Source organism: Nomascus leucogenys, chromosome 5 (genome assembly GCF_006542625.1).
Source record: "Nomascus leucogenys isolate Asia chromosome 5, Asia_NLE_v1, whole genome shotgun sequence".
NCBI lineage: Eukaryota > Metazoa > Chordata > Mammalia > Primates > Hylobatidae > Nomascus > Nomascus leucogenys.
The window spans coordinates 49524990-49546217 of NC_044385.1; the positions used below are offsets into that span (position 1 = coordinate 49524990).

Here is a 21228-nt window from a genome sequence, read left to right on the forward strand (position 1 = left end):
CATTTATTTAAACACAGTTTTGAAGACTCTGGGAAATTTTTATAAGAAAAAACAATGGAGTCATATCTTACTCAGGTCTAAAATTGGCCTATAATTTTTTTTAAATTTTTTTTTCAAGATTACTCTTGAAATGTCTTTAAAAAGGTAGCCAGAGACAGGCACACAGTCTCTCCACACACCCACACAGCCAGGTATTCCTCCAGCATTGGAATAGACCACTAGTTTCTCAATTAAACCACAGATGAAGCTGTTGGCTTGAATTTAGGGTAGTGTTGTTTTACACACACACACACACACACACACACACACACACACACACACACACACGAGTCTCTCTCAGTTCAAAGAGACACACAGAAGGCATGCAGAAACTAAGATTGACTAAAGAAATAGTGGATTCTCAATTCTCAGCTCACTACTGCTCACTGCGGGGCATACATTCAATAAACGGAGTGTAAGCAGAATTGCCAGCACTACTGCACTTGCTATAGCTAAATATTCTCTCTCTTTTATTTGACTGAATGTCTGGATAAATTTGTGTAATTTAAATGAACATATGATATGACTTTAACACAGTAAAATAATGAGATTATGCATCCAAGACAGGGGAAATGAATTTTGAGAACAACTTGGAGAATGCCTATATGTATAGAAGACAAACCAGGGAACAGAAGAAGAGTTATAAAAGAGAACATAACCTCTCAAAAGTTAAAGGAAGAAAAAGAAGGGTAGTCATCTATATCAAGGGTTCAGAAAATGGCAAGGGGAATCAGAAGTTAAAAGTTGTGGAATGTGGTCATCAGTGCCAATGCTAACCTTTATAAGAGGCAGCTCAGTGGAAAAATGCAGAAGGGGCTCAACGTGGTGGCTCACACCTGTAACACCTGTAATCCCAGCACTTTGGGAGGCCGAGGCGGGTGGATCACTTGAGCCCAGGAGTTTGAGACCAGCCTGGGCAACATAGCAAGACCCTGTCTCTACTAAAATTACAAAAAATCTGCCAGGTGTGGTGGTGTGCCTGTGTGGTCCCAGCTACTCAGGAGGCTGAGGTGGGAGAATCACCTGAGCCCAGGAGATGGAGGTTGCAGAGAGCCGAGATCACGCCACTGCACTCCAGCCTGGGTGATGGGAGTGAGATTGTCTCAAAAAAAAAAAGCAAGAAAAGGAAAAATGCAGAAGGGACGGTTGAAACCGTATAGGATTAAACAGTCAGTGTGTGACAAGTGGAAGCAGAAGAGGGGGAAGAGTGAAGAAAAAATAGGGTCAAAAATTTTAAATATACAGGACTCACATAAGTTATTGATTTTAATACTGTCTTTTAAACCTGAGAAACTTTGGTAGAGATTAAAGAAAGAACAACTAGAATATATCTAGGAATCTAAAACTGCGTGGTAGCTGTAGTTAGCTACATGGTATCACAGAGTATATTCTTCTACAAAAACACCTATCTGAAATGCTGTTGATTTAAAAATAACATAGTAATATAAAATAAAACAATCTAATATATAATAATACGAAAGGTCCCAAAAAGCCTTCTAGAACTATCTATGACTTCCTTAGTGAATTCGGCATTTTTACTCCATCCTTTCTCTACTAAATTGTTTTCACATCTTTCCCATTTTCGTCAGTGGCAGATTCATACTACCTCTGAGTTGAAAGAGATGGAAAATGTCACCAAATTAAACCTTCTATTCAATGCTGAAAATTCCACCCAACATCCATAATGAAAGGATGTCGCCGGGCGCGGTGGCTCACGCCTGTAATCCCAGCACTTTGGGAGGCCGAGGCGGGCGGATCACGAGGTCAGGAGATCGAGACCATCCTGGCTAACACAGTGAAACCCTGTCTCTACTAAAAATACAAAAAATTAGCCGGGCGAGGTGGCGGGCACCTGTAGTCCCAGCTACTGGGGAGGCTGAGGCAGGAGAATGGCGTGAACCCCGGGGGGCGGAGCCTGCAGTGAGCCGAGATCGTGCCACTGCACTCCAGCCTGGGTGACAGTGAGACTTTGTCTCAAAAAAAAAAAAAAAAAAAAAAAGAAAGAAAGGATGTCATCTACCTTTGCAGGAAAACAACTATAGATGGGGAATTTACAGCTTCAAAAAGCCCTCCTTTTTCAGTTACACTTATTCTTCCTTCTGGATTCATCAATCTTTCCTCCACCTACCCATTTACCTCCATCCAAAACAAATCAAAGCAGAAGACATGCCAGCGACACCCTCAACACTCTCACACACTTTCAAGGAGATATATTAATTTCCTACCTTGCAATGTTCTTTGGGTTTACTACTTGCTTCCATTCCTATAACTAATACTCAACCCTACTGATACCCCTTTATCATTGACGACTTACATGCTTAATATTTTAGCAGCTATCAAGTTTCCCTGTTCTAATTTATCCTGTATAATAATGTCATAACTTTTCTAAAGTTAAAAATTTTCTTTACATCCTTCTGTACTAAAGAAACTACAGGGTCTTTCCCATTTGACTTAATTTAAAAGGCAAACTTCTCTTTCTGGCTTTCTTTTTTTTTTTTTTTTTTTTTTGAGACGGAGTCTCGCTCTGTCACCCAGGCTGGAGTGCAGTGGCGCGATCTCAGCTCACTGCAAGCTCCACTTCCCGGGTTCACGCCATTCTCCTGCCTCAGCCTCCCGAGTAGCTGGGACTACAGGTGCCCGCCACCACGCCCAGCTAATTTTTTTGTATTTTTAGTAGAGACGGGGTTTCACTGTGTTAGCCAGGATGGTCTCAATCTCCTGACCTCATGATCCGCCCGCCTCGGCCTCCCAAAGTACTGGGATTACAGGTGTGAGCCACCACGCCTGGCCCTTTTTCTGGCTTTCATGAAGACTTTATACTCTGGCCTTGCCCACTGATGTCTATCACAAAGATGCCCCCACTCAACCCTGCTAACATCTCTCATATACCATGTTCATTCCTTCTCTGCATCCAAGTTTGCCTTCCTAAGTAGACAATATGCTTCTTGAGAAAAGACTGTTTTACATTTCCATGGAATCCTCAATAGCAATTAATTAGGACAATAATGAGCACATAATAAGTGCTCAGGTAATACCTGCTGACTCATTTTTAAAGGTGCTTTTAATTTTCCCCTACTAGATTTATATTTTTGAATGTACTGTTCAACACTAAACCATTGCTATTATTCCCTCTGCCTGGAATGACCTCTTTGGTCCTTTCTGTATGTGCAAAAAATCCCTCTTATCCTTCAAACCTCAGCTGCAGTATTACCCCTCTAAGAAGTCTTCTCTAACTGTCCTTGCCAGAATGAATAATGCCCGCTTGTTTCCCTGTATACTTTGCTTATAAATCTATCATACAACTTTTGTCAGTTTGTCTTATAACATCTAGACTGCAAGTTCTTTTTTTTAAAAAGCAGGTGGAAAAATCACATCATCTTGTCCACATCTTTGTGTTCCCCCTTCCCACACACTTCTCACAGGGCCTAACACAGTGCCTCCTATGAAACAGTTAATCAATAAATACTTGTGGAAGTGAATGGACTTTCTTCAACCCATTTTTCCCTAAATGAAAATAAGAAATACAACCAAATTAATAAGTACTTTAGTAACAGCTTACTTTTAGTAGAGTTACTTCATTTCACGGCTTACTGTAATTATTCCAAAGCTTATTAACACTCTTTGATTAGATATGGTTTAAACTAAAGGTAAGAAGATAGATTACCTGATTCTTCAAGTTCTTTACTGTAATTGTTAATCTGAAACACATCTATTCAAGTTGCCTTCCTCCCCAAAGCAGTAAGAATAATATGACAAATATAAGTATATCCTGGGGACTCTCTAGATGATACAACATATATACATTTTTCACATCATATAAGTTCAATAAATCAACCCAAAGTAATATCCAAACTTCAGTATATGGATGGTGGAGTGTTAACATTTTGGTTATTTTATTTTGATCATTATTTTTATAATAAATCAAAAATTACAATAAATGTTTGATAACTTCTCACCCAATAACTGCATTAAAATGTGGAAATGTAATACATAATTTTGTTATTACATAAAAACTTCCAAATGTAAGAGGCAACATGACATATACTAATATAGAAGTCCAATTAGGACTCTGAAAAGATGAGCTATAGCCAGTTTCATTATTTACTAGTTCTGTCACCTTGAACAAGTTGGTTAACCTCCCTGATTTCCCGTTTCCTCATGTAAAATAATAGTATCTGGTTCACCTATCTGTATGGATTTACATAAAAATCAAATGAGATAGCACATAGGGAAGCTATAAAATGCTACTGGACTTTCACATCTTTCTTTATATAAAGTTAATGAGTGAGGCTGTCCTATAATTTTATGGAAAATCTGAGATTAGAATTATCCTTTTCTTGAAAACTTAGTAAATGTTTTCTGTAAAATTGTCTGGGCCTGGAGTTTTCTTGTGAGAGAAAAATGTTAATTATTCTTTCATTTTATTTAATGATTACCAATTATTCAGCTTTTCTTTCTTTTTCAAGCAATTTTGATAAGACACATTTTCCTAGGAATTTCTGTTTTATTTTTCACATTTACTAGTATAAAGTTCTTCCTGCTATTCCCATAATGTTTTTAATATCTGCAGTATTTTATTTACATTTTAGATTACAAAATTATAGACATATAAAATTGTTTGCTTTCATGCATTTTAATGCATAATACAAAATTAAAATAATTTTTGTTGCAATAATATAACAAAATAGTAATTTTGGGTATTATATTATCCTTAAATAATTGTTACTAGAATGTTTGTCAGTCTACCTGTGGGCCAGGAATGAGATATCAGTCTTCTGCTATTATTTTTCACACTTTTCCATAACCTAACCTTCTTGAAAAAGATTATTCAAAACAGTGAAAAACAACTTTTTTCATAAGTCTTCCTTTCTGAAAGACACTGATGACTGAGATGGCATATGGTACATAATTTCTGAAGAACTACTGTTCTGCCTCCCCATAACCTCTCACATAAATTTCACCTGTAGATATTTTAGTCAACCAAGTTCTTTTCCCCTTCTGGGGGAAAAAAGTCCCAATAAGTCCAAATAAGATTATTTGATTATCACAAACACAGAAAGGCAAATCCAGGATATGAAGCATAATAAGGAAATGTTAAAGAGAGAAAAAAGATATAATAGAAGCTCCTAGAAAAAGACCTGATTGGACCTTAAGGGAATGTAAGTACCCCTGTAATTACCACAAGTATCAAAATCATATTTAGGTTTCAACTGAAATAGAAGACTTGAGAAAATGGTCAATCTATACCTTGTTTTTGTAAGTACAAGAATGTAAGTCCACATACTAAAATCGTAAGTGGAAGCTGAGCCAAAGACAATTATCTTAAATTAAAATAAAAATTTGTAAAAATAATCTAACTTGTTTTCATGATATTTTTCTTGCTGTGTTACCAATTCATACAAGCAGGAAAGGGCTTTCAGCAAACATTGCTGTAGACCCAGAAATACACTAGCTTGCTCATCAATGAGCTTCTAGTTTCACATACACTGTTCCTACTACTATTTTCCCTAATTGCTTTGCTTGCTATGAATTTCTAAGGGCAGGAAATAAATAATTTAACTTAAATACAAAATGATTAACCAAGCCTCATAAGATCATCTAAATAAAAAGAGACATAATAAATTATCCATATTACGAAATCTTCAAAGTATTAATGATGCATGTGACCAAAATAGTACTTGGATACTAGATAACTGAAAAAACAAGTTTTCACTATACTTAATCACATGTAACCTTCAATAACATACCTCAGGAGGTTTGAATTCTTCAATTCCACCTTCCATTTTCTGTTTAAGTGCACTGTTTACTTGCTTAGCATTCTGAACCTTCAACAAAATAACCCCAAACGTGAATCAGATCGCGTACTTAGGTAAATTTGTGAGCACTCAATTAAGTGAAAAGAATATATTCCAAACCCCTCTTAAATTTTATTTTAGGAGAATAGTCATACTAATCACACTTGGGGTACGACATGCCACTAATTCAACTTATACATGTATGAACTAATTAAACATCTAACAGACTAAAAGACTCTGAATATCTTTGACTATCATGGTTTTGAATATCTTTTAGCAACAACTTTTATAACCAAAGACAACTGGCATATATAGGAATTAAATTCCATCAATTTTTCTCATTACCATAGTGTTTTGACTAAATAAGAATTTTTCCAATAATAGCGATGATAGTAGCTAACATTTATTAGGTATTTATTATGTATAAAACATCATTCTCAGTCCTTTATATGTAATAAATCACTTAATTCTCAAAACCACTCTGTGAGGTAAGTACAATCAGTTCTGCTATAACATGATAAATACATTAAAAGTCACTGAACTTGCCAGGTACAGTAGCTCATGCCTAAAATGCTAGTGTTGGGAGGCCAGGAGTCTGAGACCACCCTGGCAATATAGTGAGAACCTGTCTCCATGAAAAAAAAAAAAAAAAAAAAAAAAAAAATTAGCTGGTCATGTTGGCATGAACCTGTAGTCCTAGCTATTCAGGAGGCTGAGGTGGGAGGATTGCTCAAGCCCAGGAGTTCAAGGTTATAGTGAGCTGTGATTATGCCAATGCACTCTAGCCTAGGTGACAAAGCAAGACCCCGTCTTAAAAAAAAAAGGCCGGGCGCGGTGGCTCACGCCTGTAATCGTAGCACTTTGGGAGGCCGCGGCGGGCAGATCACGAGGTCAGGAGATCAAGACCATCCTGGCTAACATGGTGAAACCCCGTCTCTACTAAAAATACAAAAAATTAGCCGGGCGTGGTGGCGGACGCCTGTAGTCCCAGCTACTCAGGAGGCTGAGGCAGCAGAATGGCATGAACCCAGGAGGTGGAGCTTGCAGTGAGCTGAGATCCTGCCACTGCACTCCAGCCTGGGCAACAGAGCGAGACTCCATCTCAAAAGAAAAGAAAAGTCAGTGTGCTATGCAAAATTCATAATAAAAACCACAGGGCTTGTAGGGAAAAGGAGGTTGGGACACAACATTAAAAAACTTCAATGACCCATAAGACAGGAACCTAACAAAAATGGCAACACAGTTTTACACAATCTTAATTTTTTTTTAATCCATAAATGCTACAACAAAGACAGTACTTTACCTTGAAAATAAACCTGAAGGTTGCTTATGGAAGTGGGAGTCAAAATGGTTGTAGTTTGTGAATTATTGTGGAAGTGGTAGGAGGGTTACTTGAAATCAGATGAAAAGGTTTAACACCATATATGTATGGTTCATAACACACAGTGAATTGAGGTAGCTGGTACATGTTTGAGATGTGTGTGCGCGCTCAGTTCAGCTGGGTACATTTTGTTTTGCTGACAAAAATCATACATAAACAAACAAAAAATTCATGTTATGCTCAAATTGTTCCTGAGTATATTAACTGCATTAGGACAAATCTACATGTTCAAAAAAAGTTATAGCAGAACAGACTCTACTTATATTATAACCATTTTACAGATGAGGAATGTAAGGCACAGAGAAGTTAAGAAACCTTCCTAAGGCTTGGAGATACAACCTGAATTTAAACCATACCAAGTTTTTAACTTCTACTCTACTAGCAATATTATTAGTCTCCATTTAGACTGTTAAGGGTTAGGATTGTTTACTTTTTTCCTCTGTTTTCCCCCCTAGTGTGGACAACGAAATACTTATGAAGTAATTTATGAACTATTTTCACTAGAGATCTTAAAACCACAGCTAAAATGCATAAAATCTAGGATGGTTCAAGGGTAGTCAGCTGGCCATGTTAGATAGACATACAGAGATAAAATGTAAAGTGTGAATTCTTGAGGATTTCATAGACGAGTGGGGAGATAAGTAAATACACAAGTAAGATAAACGCTAAAACACCTAACATAGACTTGGAGAGAGAAAGAGAGAGAATGAGAGAGTAAATGTGCTTCTATATATGTTGATGAACAGGTGGTGGGGAAGATTAGGGAAAGTGTTCCAAAGAAAAGGACAGCTAAACTGAGTTTTAAAGAATTAAAACTGGCAGACAAGCTTGGGAGGAGGGACTGCATTCCAGGCAGAATAACACTTAGGAAGACAGAAATGCCCTAAGACAAAGGCAAGAAGTTAGACTGGGGCCAGACCGAGGAATCTTAATTTTGCCTAAAGATTGAAGGAAACCTAAAGGATTTTTAAGCAAGGGAACAAAATGACCATATCTGCCTTTTAGAAAGACACTTCTGGTAGTAATATGAAGAAGAAAATAGGGTAAAGAGGATGGAAATTAATTTAACAATCCAGGTGAGAAATAATAAATAAATAAGAAAACTTTCATTAAAACTGTAGGAATGAAGGAAGGATGGTAGTGGTATGCAGAGATTAAAGAAATACCTTGGAAACAAAATTAAGACTTTTTTATTTATTGATTGATTTATTTTTGGAGACAGAGTCTCACTCTGTCGCCCAGGCTAGAGTGCAGTGGCGCCATCTTGGCTCACTGCAACCTCTGCCGCCCGGGTTCAAGCTATTCTCCTGCCTCAGCCTCCTGAGTAGCTGGGATTACAGGCGCCTGCCACCATGCCTGGCTAATTTTTGTAGTTTTAGTAGAGACGGGGTTTCGCCATGTTGGCCAGGCTGGTCTTCAACTCCTAACCTTGTGATTCACCCGCCTCGGCCTTCCAAAGTGCTGGGATTACAGGCATGAGCCACTGCACCCGGCCAAGACATCTTTGTAAACACTTGATTGTGGAGAATTAGGGGGAATTGAGGCTAACTGGTCACTGGTTTCAGTAATTTAGAGTATGTGGCACTACTCACTGAGACAGAGAATACAAAACGTGGAACAGATAACTAGGGTGAGTGTGGAAGAATTCAGCTTGAACACTGCATATGAGATGTTTGTGACATAAAAGTAGCAGTGGTTAACAGGATTTGTAAACCCATGAGTGCAAACCTTTACTGTGTCACACATCAAATGAATAACCAAGTTAGGAAGTTAAAGCTTAAAGTGCCTTCTAAAAAAATCAATAAAAATAGTCCCTAAGTGTAGGAGTAGTAGTACTGAGAATGAAGTATGAATACAGGTGACTGAGTACACTTTATTCCTTTATATTTTTAGTGCATTTAAAGTATTACAGCAAATGATTTAGAAGTTTTCTAAAAAGGATTGCTGTGGTTTGGAAGATAGGCATCTTGCACTCAGAGTTTGACTAAAGGCTAAGCATTTAACCAAATATGAGATGCGCTGGTGGTATAGTGGTGAGGATAGCTGCCTTCTAAATATGTACTATACACACACATACTCCAGAGAGTCACAAAGTCAAGTGAAAGAAATTCCAAAAAGAAAGACATGGCTGACAGTGTCAAACATTACTGAGTAGTCACAGGAGTTAAAAACCAAGAAGGCAGCATTAGATGTGGCCACTTGTTTATAAGTGATTTTTTTTTTCCACTGTAAACCTTGAACTCCTAGACTCAAGCGATCCTCTCTCCTCAGCCTCTCTTGTGTTGCTAGGACTACACTACAGATACACACAACCACGTTTGGCTATTTTTTAAATTTTTTTTATAGAGATGAAGTCTCACTATGTTGCTCAGGCTGGTGTCAAACTCCTGGCCTCAAGTGATGTTCCTGTCTTGGCCTCCCAAAGTGTTGGGATTACAGGCATGAGCCACCATGTCAGCCCATAAATGATCTTCGGAGAGGTGTTTCAGTAGAACTGGAATACCATACGGGGCAGAAACTAGATTAGAAAGGGTTGGAGAATAAGTTTTGGTAAGAAAGCAGAGGAAGCAAATGTGGCCTATGTTTAGGAAAAGAGAACCAGAAAAGCAGTTTGGGTGAATAACCAGGACCAAGGAATAGAAAAATCTGAACATGTTTTAAGATAGAGAATCTTCATCCCACACTATACTGTTGCAAGGTTCTTACATTTTGTAAGCAGAATATAGTAGTCCTCCCATATCTGCAGCGGATATAGTCCAAAACTCCCAGTGGATGCCTGAAACTGTGGATAGTACCAAATCATAACATATACAGGTTGAGTATTCCCTTATCCAAAATGCTTGGAACCAGAAGTGTTTCAAATTTCAGGGGATTTGGGGATATTTGCATAATATATACCAGTGGCACATCCCTAATCCGAAAACCCAAAATCCAAAATGCTCCAATGACCATTTCCTTTGAGCATTATGTCAGTGCTCAAAAGGTTTCAAATTTTGGAGCATTTCAGATTTTCAGATTAGGGATGCTCAACCTGTACTGTTTTTCCCTATATATACATACCTATGATAAAGTTTAACTTATAAATTAGGCACAATAAGAGAATAACAATAGCTAACTAAAAATAAAACAATTATAACAATATACTGTAATAAAAGCTATGTGAATATAGTCTGTTTCTCAAAATATTTTATTGTACTGTACTGCAAGTAACTGAAACCATGGAAAGTGAAACTACGGATTAAGGGAGGACTACTGTAATATTAACTAAATATGCAGTGATAAGCTAAGGATGAATATTGTAATCACTAAAGCAACTACAAAAGCAAAAAAAAAAACAAACAAGAAAATGCAAAAGATATAGCTGAAAAATGTAAATATGACCATGTTCCACATTTCCTTAAAGTCCTTCAGTAGTTTCCTAACTCAGGATGAATTTCAAATTTCTTAACATGATTTTCTTATAAATCCCTGTCTACCTCTACTGTAACCTGCTAAGGGCAAGAAGAAACTAACAAACAGCTTTAAGATGAATGACAGTGATCAGCCCAGTGCTTTAAAAAGATAACACTGGCAACAATGTGTAACCTCCAGTTAAAGAGAAATAATAGAAAGAATTAACAAGAGGCCAAGTGTGGTGGCTCATGCCTATAATCCCAGCACTTTGAGGCACAGGCAGGAAGATCGCTTGAGCCCAGGAGTTCGAGACAAGCCTGGGTAACACAGCAAGAACCTTTCTCTACAAAAAATTAAAATAAAAAAATAAGGAAAAAAAAAGAATGAACAAGATAGTTATTGTCAGGCAAGCGATAGCAAGAGCCTAAATGGGCAGTAGTGATGAAATAAAAAAGAGGGAATTGATTTAAAGGAAATTTCAGAGATAAAACTCATGTAGCTTGGTTACCACTTTGGTTTACATGTGTTGGGAAAGGGGTAACAGCGGGGGATGAATAAAAGATGATTCTGATGTTTCAACAGACAGGAAACGGAGAAAAAAATCTTTTACGGGAAGACCTAGCAGGCAGCTGGAACTATAGCTAAGGAGCTTGAGAAAAGTCACAGCTTGAGAAATAAGACTCAGAAGTCACTGGCATAGAGTATAGGGTTGGTTGATATAGACCAAGAGAGTACAGATTTAGAAGAATATCTAGATTAAAGGGATAAGAAAAAAAATAACAAAACAAACAAAAAATAGGAAAAGACAACTAAGGAAGCCCAGAGATCTAATAGCAACGAATAACTGGGTACATAATATGTGCCAGGCACTGTTTTAAGCACTTACCATATATTATCTTGTTTAATTCCTCCCAACCACTATACTATTATCCACATTTCCAGATGAGAAAACTGAGGCTGAAAGAAGTTAAAGAGCTCCTCTAAGGTTACACAGGAAGGAGATGGTATAGCCAGGGTTAGAACTTAACAGGTTCACTGACTCTAGATGCTGATTTTTAACTCCTATCTGATTCTGCTGATGCTGCCCTTACAATACTACCAGTACTACTACTGATGATGATGATGACGATGATGATGATGAAGACAACAACCATTACTCACTGGGCACTCAAAATGTGCCAAGCACTACTAAACAATTCACATGTATCACTGCAAATAATTCCCAATAACTTGCAAGAGAAGAATGATTATCATCCCCAGTTTTATAGATAGAACATTGAAGCTTACAGAGGTTATATAATTTTCCCAAGACCACAGAGCTAACAGGCAGCAATGCTGGGATTCAAATCCAGAACAGCAGAGGTATCTTCTAAGTTGGACATAAGATAAACTTTAAAAAATGAAACCTGCATAAGTGGATGGCTGAGAAAAATCTGCAAACAACTGAGCTCAACCTAGGTAAAAGCGGATAGCCAAAATGCACAGAATCATTAAAAATATTATTTTTATAAAATACCTGACGTTTTAGAGAGATCAACTCCATGTCCAGTTGCCTCAGGATGGTGTTGGCTGCATTGGGACTACAGGAAACTGCTACCACATCTTCCTGGGTTAAATACATGCCCTTAGGTGGACGGCACTTAGAACGCTGAGAATGATGGCGATGTTGTAAACTCTGATACTCTCTTCTTCCAAGTCCAATCTTGCTAGTTTGGACAGGTTGTTCAGTATTACCCTAAGAGAATAAAAGCAGAATAACAGGTCACTTGGTTTTCACAAATGTATAAAGTGAAAACAGTCTATTAATATTAGAAGTATCTGCTGCAATAAGTACACATAAAAAAACACTTCTAACCAATTATATATTATGTACAAGTCCACACACACACACATAGCACTCACCAAGTGGGGGGAAAAGCATACAACATAATATATCCTTGCTTAATCCACTCAATCAAATATCTGATTTTTAGGCCCGGAGGACTAGGAATAAGTGAAAGAATAAGTTAAGACTCTAACTTTCCTATGTACTTCAAGATGTGATGTATTTTCCCTTAGCAATACAGGGGGGAAAAAGCCAACTTATTAAATGCAAAGTTCCTCTGAAAATAAAAATTAGAAAGAAAAAAGGGGGTAATTTAGAAATTATGACACATAGCAGATTAGACAGCTGGTTAAAGACAGGTAACATTTCATTTTTACTTTACAGTTGCTGAAAGAAAACTACGCCTCTAAAGGTTAAAAGGGGCACAATTATCTTAACCCTGAAAATATTTCTAACTTCCAAATCTATGATTAAAATAAAAGTAAATTTATGCCTCGGAAGAGTTAAAAGTATAACAATGATGACTGTGAAGTTTTAAGCATTATTTCATTATAAGTTGTTCTTAAAGTATGATATAAAAACACGTTATTCTGAAAGAATAATCTATTAGAAACTATATCTTTTAGGTTGAAGATTATTTCAATGAATATATTTAATAATCCAATTTTTTTTTTTGAGACAGGGTCTCACTCCGTCACCCAGGTTAAGTGCAGTGACATGAGCACTGCTCACTGTAGCCTTTTGACCTCCTGGGCTCAAGTGATCCTCCCACCTCAGCCTCCTGAGTAGCCAGGACTACAGTTGTGTGCCATTATGCCTGGCTAATTTTTCTTTTTTTGTAGAGACGGGAGTCTCACCATGTTGCTCAGGCTGGTCTCAAACTCCTAGACTCAGGTGATCTGCCTACCTCAGGCTCTCAAAGTGCTAGGATTACAGGCATGAGCCAACATGCCCGGTCTAATACTCCAATTTCTTAGAAAAGGAACTCTTAGTAAAATTCGTTAAAAAAAAATTTTTTTTTTTTTTTTGATCCCCCAGGCTGGAATGCAGTGGCGTGATCTCGGCTCACTGCAACCTCCACCTGGGCTCAAGCAATTCTCCTGCCTCAGCCTCCGGAGTAGCTGGGATTACAGGCACCTGCCACCATACCCAGCTAATTTTTGTATTTTTAGTAGAGATGGGGTTTCACCATGTTAGGCAGGCTGGTCTTCAACTCCTGACGTCAGGTGATCTACCTACCAGTGCTAGGATTACAAGTGTGAGCCACTGCACCCACTAAAAATTTATTATGAAGCATAATCCACTTACTTGCTCGAAGTTAACTCCAAGCAACACATGGCAGATCTGATGTTCAGAGAAACTCCTTCCAGTAGGGCACTACTAAAATTGCTGATCAAACATTTTTTAAAGTCTTTTAACATTCACTTCTGAGCTGGCAGGGAAGTGAGGGAATTCTTCCGAGGCCAGAAATGATGAGAAAGCAAGAATCCAGAGGGAGAATCAAGTATGCAGTAGTTGTCATTTGCCTAAAGCCAGGCTTCAATGGACAACAGGTGCAGGGCACAAGAGACAAGCCAGAATGCTAAAAGGGGAACTCCATCACTTTGTGAAGAAGGAAAAAAACACCCCTGCTCTGCAGGGGGGGAGGTGATTAATGGGAGCCATGCCCATCTCACTCTTGGCTGGGTGGAAAGAAACCAAAAAAAAGTCTCCCAAGAGTGCCCCAACCACAGTCCTCCATTCAGGCAGGTTTGGGGCCTAAATTTATATGATCTGTTTGCCTGAAAAACCCCAAATCAAGATTTTAGTTTAAAGTGTCTTAGATTGGTAGTGCCTAGAGACAAATAACAGAAGCAAATGCAAATCCTCTCTAGAACAATGCACTTTAAACCCAGGTCTCACAAAATCTGTTTATGACCAACAGGTCTTCACTAAATGAGCTTCTGAAGGATATACTGCAGGAAATTATTTTCAAAGAAAGCCCTTAGATTCAGGAAAGAAGGGTGGGCAAAATAGAAGTTAAAAATGTGGGTAAATCTAAACAAAATGGACTATATGTTTGATCTGTGAGATTTAAAAAAACCAAGATGTAACAAACTGTGGACAAAACTAGTATATAAATCAGGATGGTAGTGGATGGAGTCAAAGCATTCTAAGGGCCTTCTATTAATCAGAAAGTCAATAAAGACATCAATATTAGATTTTAAGTTAAATATGCAGGATAAAATTTTCAGAGTATACAATAAGAATAGAAATATAGAAACATCCTGGCTGGGCACAGTGGCTGTAATCATGCCTGTAATCCCAGCATTTTGGGAGGCCGAGGGGGGCGGATCACGAGATCAGGAGATCAAGACCATACTGGCTAACCCGGTGAAACCCCATCTCTATTAAAAATACGAAAAATAAGCCGGGCGTGGTAGCATGCGCCTGTAGTGCCAGCTACTCAGGAGGCTGAGGCAGGAGAATCGCTTGAACCCAGGAAGCGGAGGTTGCAGTGAGCCGAGATCGTGCCACTGCACTCCAGCCTGGGTGACAAAGCAAGACTGTCTCAAAAAAAAAAAAAAAAAAAAAAAAGAAAGAAAGAAAAGAAATATAGAAACATCCCAAACAAGTAGAGACAGAGTGGGAAAGAAAATAGAGTAACAGATGGGTTCTTAATCCCCAAAAATAGGACATGAACAAAGGGAAAGAAGACTAGGAAAAGCAAGTCAAATAGAAGGTAAAAATAAGAAAGAACAAAAATACATCAGCTAAACATGATCAATATAAATGGGCTAAACTCTTCAGATAAAATATTAATACATACGCCCAGCTATCTGCTCCTTATAAGACACATACTTAAAATGTGAGGACACAGAAATGTTGAAAGTAAAATGATAAAGATAAACCAGGCAAATACTTAACAGAAGAAAAATGGTGGAGCTATCAACATAACAGATAAAATAATCTTCAAGGCAGAAGCCAATAAAAGAGACCCTACATATTGATAAAAGGCTCAATTCAGCAGCAAGATAAAACAATTTGTATGCACCTAATAACACTAACTTCAACAGATAAAAAACTACTTTTCAATAATTGAGTGATCAGGATAATTGATCACATAAGCAGACAACAAAAACCAAGCTATCAAGTAGGCAAGCAGTAAGAATATGGATTTCAACCACAGAACTGACAAACCTAAATTAACGGACATATATAAAACCTTGTTACCAAGATAATATCCCTAAGCATACATGGGAAAACATTTATGAAAATTCCATACTCTGGGCTTGGAGGTTTAAAACATGTCAAATTCCTAAACATTCCTGCCATGGGGAAGCAGGGGTCTATATTCCTTCCCCTTGATTCTGAACCAACTTTAGTGACTCACTTATAACCACTGAATGCAAGAGAAGTGACTCTGAGTAACTTTCAAGGCTGGGCCAGAAATAGCTGAGTAGTTTCCACTTAGTGCTTCCTGGATTGATTACTTTGGAGGAAACCAGCCATTATGGCAAGAAGTCAGATTACTCAGAGACCACCAAATTGGAGAGGCCAAATGGAATTGCTCCAACCTACAGCTAGCATCAACTACCAGCAATGTGAATGAGTTAAAAACCTTTAATAACATCCTACTTGATGTTGAAACAAAAACCATTCTCTTTACGATCAGAAAAATGTTCCCTATCATATCTTCTATTCAAATTATATTGGTGATACTAACCAGTTCAGTAAGAGAGGAAATAAGATACAAGGACTAAAAAGAAACAAAATAGCTATTATTTTCAGGTAATATAAATCACTATATAGGAAATCGAAAGTAATACAAATAAGTTATGAAGAGCAAAGGTCCAAGAATAACCAAGGTACGCACTCCTTAAGAAGAACCACCTATTAGCAGAACTTACCCTAGCAACTATCAAGACTTATGAGGCTTATTATAAGTAACTGAAAAAATGTGGGATTAGCAAGGAATATTTAACTGACGACAGAAGCAGAATAGAGAGCCAGGCATATGCGTAAGCCTCATATATAATAAAGCTGGTATTGCAGACCAGTTGAAAAAGATATTCAATTCCGTATTAAAAAATAAATAGCCAGGCATGGTAGGGCTCACACCTGTTATCCCAGCACTTTGGAAGGCCAAGGTGGGAGGATCACTTGAGCCCAGGAGCTCAAGACCAGTCTGGACAACATAGCAAGACCCCATCTCTACAAAAAGTTTTTTAAAAAATTAGCTGGGTGTGGTGGTGCATGCCTATAGTCCCAGCTACTTAGGAAGCAAGACGATGGCTTGAGCCCAGGAATTTCTGGCAGCAGTGAGCTATGATTGTGTCACTGGCACACCAGCCTGGGTGACAAAACAAGACCCCCAGCTGTTAAATAAATAAATAAATAAAGGATCTCTACCTTACAACATGAACTTATTTACTGCTACAGCAAGGACTTCAATGTAAAAAGAGAAAAATTTTAAAACTTTCAAAAGAAAATGTAAAAGAATACTGGAATTTAAATTTAAAATTGACCGGGCATGGCGGCTCACGCCTGTAATCCCAGCACTTTGGGAGGCTGAGGCAGATGCATCACAAGGTCAGGAGATCGAGACCATCCTGGCTAATATGGTGAAATGCCGTCTCTACTAAAAATACAAAAATAAAAAATTAAAAAAAAAATTAGCCAGGCGTGGTGGCAGGTGCTTGTAGTCCCAGCTACTCAGGAGGCTGAGGTAGGAGAATGGCGTGAACACGGCAGGTAGGGCTTGCAGTGAGCTGAGATCACGCCACTACACTCCAGCCTGGGCATCAGAGCGAGACTCCATCTCAAAAAAAATAAAAAAAATAAAAAAATAAATAAATAAATGAAAATAAAATAAATAAATAATATTTAAAATTTATATGCTTTTGATGAAACAGCTGTTTACTTCCCTGTAGAGAGTAAAAAGACAAAACACAAACTGGTAAAAGATATTTGCTGTTAACCGAAGGACTCGTATCCAGAATATACAAAGAATTCAATACGAAAAAACTTTTTATATTCAGTCTTTAAGAAAAAGACAAATATGCAGTGGAAAAATAGGTGAAAAAATAAAAAAATACAAGCCAGGCATGCTGGCTCACGTCTGCAATCCCAGCTACTTGGGAGGATGAAGCAGGCGGATCATCTGAGCCCAGAAGTTTGAGGCTGCAGTGGCTATGATCACACCACTGCACACTAGCTTGGGCAACAAGCAAGATTCTGTCTCTAAAAAAACAAAACAAAAACCTCCACGAACGAAACATGTAACAATAGCTAATAAACAGATAGAAAAACATTCAGCCTCAGTAGTTACCTGATGAATGAAACTGAGGACACAATGAAATGCCATCTCATATTGCCAGATTTGGAACATTTTAAAAGTCTGATCAAGCATTGGCGAAGAAGTAGACAATGGGTATTCTCATAGCCTAGTGGAGGTATATCAGCTATAGAAAACAATTATGCCATTACCTAGGAAAGTTTAATGTGGCTATTCCCTAAAATAGAGTGACTCCATTCCAAAGAATCCTGGGACCCTGTTACTCAATAAATCACTGTTGGCATTTTGGTGAAACAATCTGTGCTTTGCATTTCAGTATAGTTGTCATCCTTTTCTCCTGCCCACTCGAAAACTGAAATGCCCCACAATCACTGTTAACAATGAAAACACCTCCATAATTTCTAAATGTCCCCTACGGGGTCAGTGCTAAACCTAGCTGAGAACTATTGTACCAAAGGAACTCTTAGACATGTGTATCCAGAACATGTTCATATCAGCAGTGTCCATAATAAAAAGCTGAAAATTAAGTTTATTAATTGGAGAGTGAATAAGTTGCAGTGTATGTATACAATGGAACACTTTAATATAGCAATAAAAATGAATTGCAAAAATAATAAAAGGCAATTATTGAAGAATACATACAATATGATTCCATTTAAATAAAGTATTAAATAAATGAAACTAAATGATAATCATATCATTATATGTGATTATATATATGTGATAAAACTATAAAGAAAGAAGTGAATAATTAAAAAATTTCATTATAGTGGCTCCCTCTAGAGAGAAGGTGAGAATATGCAATTGAGGCTGGGCACGGCGGCTCATGCCTGTAATCCCAGCACTCTGGGAAGCTGAGGCGGGCGGATCACCTGAGGTCAGGAGTTCTAGACCAGCCTAGCCAACATGGCGAAACCCCATTTCTACTAAAAATACAAAAATTAGCCAGGCATGGTGACACATGCCTGTAGTCCCAGCTACTCAGGAGGCTGAGGCAGGAGAATTGCTTGAGTCCAGGTGGAGGTTGCGGTGAGCCGAGACCGCACCACTGCACTCCAGCCTGGGAGACAGAGTGAGACTCCCTCTCAAAAAAAAAAGAATATCCAATTGAGGAAACACAAACAGGACTTCTGTTTCTTCAGCTCAGTGGTAGATACACTGGTATCTATTATTTTTCTTTAAACCGTACATATTCTACAGTATATATAGTTCACAATTTTTAAAAGTTAAAATTAAAACTTTCTACGTAATATGTTAACAACATGCAGAAGCAGCTACAAAGATCTGCATTAAAAGCAATAATGTAGTTTCTTTCCCTGCCTGTTATCCTTATTGTTTGGAATGAGCGGAGAAATGAATGAAACTGCTGACACATAGTGCTAGTCTTGGACCACACCTCTGCAGTATCCTCTTAAAACTTTTTAACTTATACTCCCCTCATATTATTTTCTGGTAAGATGAGATCATAAGCAAACAAAAGACCAAATGAGTATGCATCATCTTGCATAGTTGGGCAAAACTATGTATTCCATATATATATATATACATATATACACATACATATATACATACATACGTTTTCTAGGTAGCAAATTCCTAAGTTTTCAGGTTTATATCATAATTAAGAGCACATAGAATGTATTCTCATTCATTAAAATTTTACTAAATGCTTACTATGTATCAGTCCCTGGGAGTGGAAAATAGTTAAAATATATTCTTGCTCTTAAAGAGCTCACCATGCAGGGACAGGAAGGCAGGGAGGGGAAACTATGAGTAAACAAGTACCACTCAGTAGACTTGGTACTGCAACAGATTTAAGGAGAAATAAGGAGGTTGTCAATTCAAGATAAGGCACAAGATTTCACAGAGAAGCTACATCTTGCAGAGTTGTGAGGAATTTCCTAGGCAGATTTGGGAAGAAAGGAATTCCAGAAAAAAAGGGACCAACATAATCATAGGACAAAAGCCAGGGAACTAAAAGACATATCTAAAACACTGTTAGTAATCAGAAATAAATGGGGAAGGGTAGGGAATGCCTAACTGGAGAGTTTGTGTTTTATCCTATAGACAACACCATGTAAGGACTGCAAGCAGTGAATCGGCAACTTTACAAAGGATTGCTTTGGCAACAGGGCAGTCAATGGACTGGAAAGGGTGGTGTGGAGAATGTGGAAAGGGAGGCACGGAGATAATCAGAGAGAAAACTGTTAGGATAATTCAGAGAAGAGATGAGAACCTAAGAAGAAGGCAATCACACAGAGAAGAACAGAGAGATCAAATCTCACAGTTTTTTGAGAGACAGAATTAAAAAGAATAATGATAAAAGGAATAGAGTAAGTAAAAGATGCTACTAAAATTGAGACACAATGGTTAAAAAGGTAGACGGCAATCAGAATGGCATTACGAAAGTCAAAGACAGTTTTTCAGGAAGGGAGGGGTCAGTAATTTGATACAGAAAGCACAAGTAGAATACAACTGATCACTAGATGTGGCATTTAGGAAATCATTGGTAACCTGTCAGCAGTTTCAGTGAAGTGGTGGGACAGAAGCAGCCTGACTAAAGCAGACTCAAAAGTGACATAGTGCTAAGAAGGATGATTTGTTTTCTAGAGTGGTTAAGATATATGCTTTTTTTTTTTTTTTTTTTGAGATGGAGTTTCGCTCTTGTTACCCAGGCTGGAGTCCAATGTCGCAATCTCGGCTCACTGCAACCTCCGCCTCCTGGGTTCAAGCAATTCTCCTGCCTTGACCTCCCGAGTAGCTGGGATTACAGGCATGTGTCACCACGCCTGGCTAATTTTGTATTTTTAGTAGAGACGGGGTTTCTCCATGTTGGTCAGGCTGGTCTTGAACTCCTCACCTCAGGTGATCTGCCCACCTTGGCCTCCCGAAGTGCTGGGATTACAGGCGTGAGCCACTGCGCCCGGCCTGAGAAATGCTTTTAAATGGAAGACTTGAACATACTTTTTGGCTGCACTGAAGGGTTGAAAATATGGGAAAGACAAAGGATAACTGGTAGAGAAAGTCTCAGAGTAGATACGAACGGATGGATAGGATCACACAAGCAGTGAAATTGTATAGGAAAAGAAAAAAGATCCTTCCTACTGTGAGAGAGGGATATTAAGGCCCAAGACTGTTCATTCAACAACGATTTATTGAATCAACATTTATTGAATATTTGCCATATACCAGGTACTGTGCAAAGTGTTAGGGGATACAAATGAATAACTCAGTCCCTGACTTCAAAGAGTTCGCAGCTTAGTAGGCAAAATACAGTAACTGTAATATGTTCTAAGTACTAATATACCACAGTGGAAAGGCCAGTATGGTAGCACAGAGGTTAGAGGAAGGGCTGGAATTTAAGGGAGCTTCTTTCTGACACTTTCTCTGTGACATGGATGAAGTTATCTGCCAAGTGTTTTTAGGGGTGGAGGGGTATTAGGCAATGTGTAGGAAGGGAAGAATGTTCAAAACAGCTGCCCAGATAAAAGAACAGCAACTTGTATCCAAGATTTCT

At 38.1% G+C, this 21228-nt stretch overlaps 1 protein-coding gene across 8 annotated transcripts in view; it reads right to left on the bottom strand.

Annotated features, from left to right (window-relative positions):
• Positions 1-21228, bottom strand: part of RCOR3 (REST corepressor 3) — a 57671-nt gene that overhangs the window by 16047 nt on the left and 20396 nt on the right. For all 8 annotated transcript variants that reach the window (XM_012506811.2, XM_003273033.3, XM_030813052.1 and 5 more), the window contains 2 exons: positions 12125-12343; positions 5787-5864 (listed from right to left, as the gene is read on the bottom strand). In XM_012506811.2, coding sequence (XP_012362265.2) covers positions 5787-5864; positions 12125-12343 — 297 coding nt within the window. The remainder of the gene's footprint in view (positions 1-5786; positions 5865-12124; positions 12344-21228) is intronic.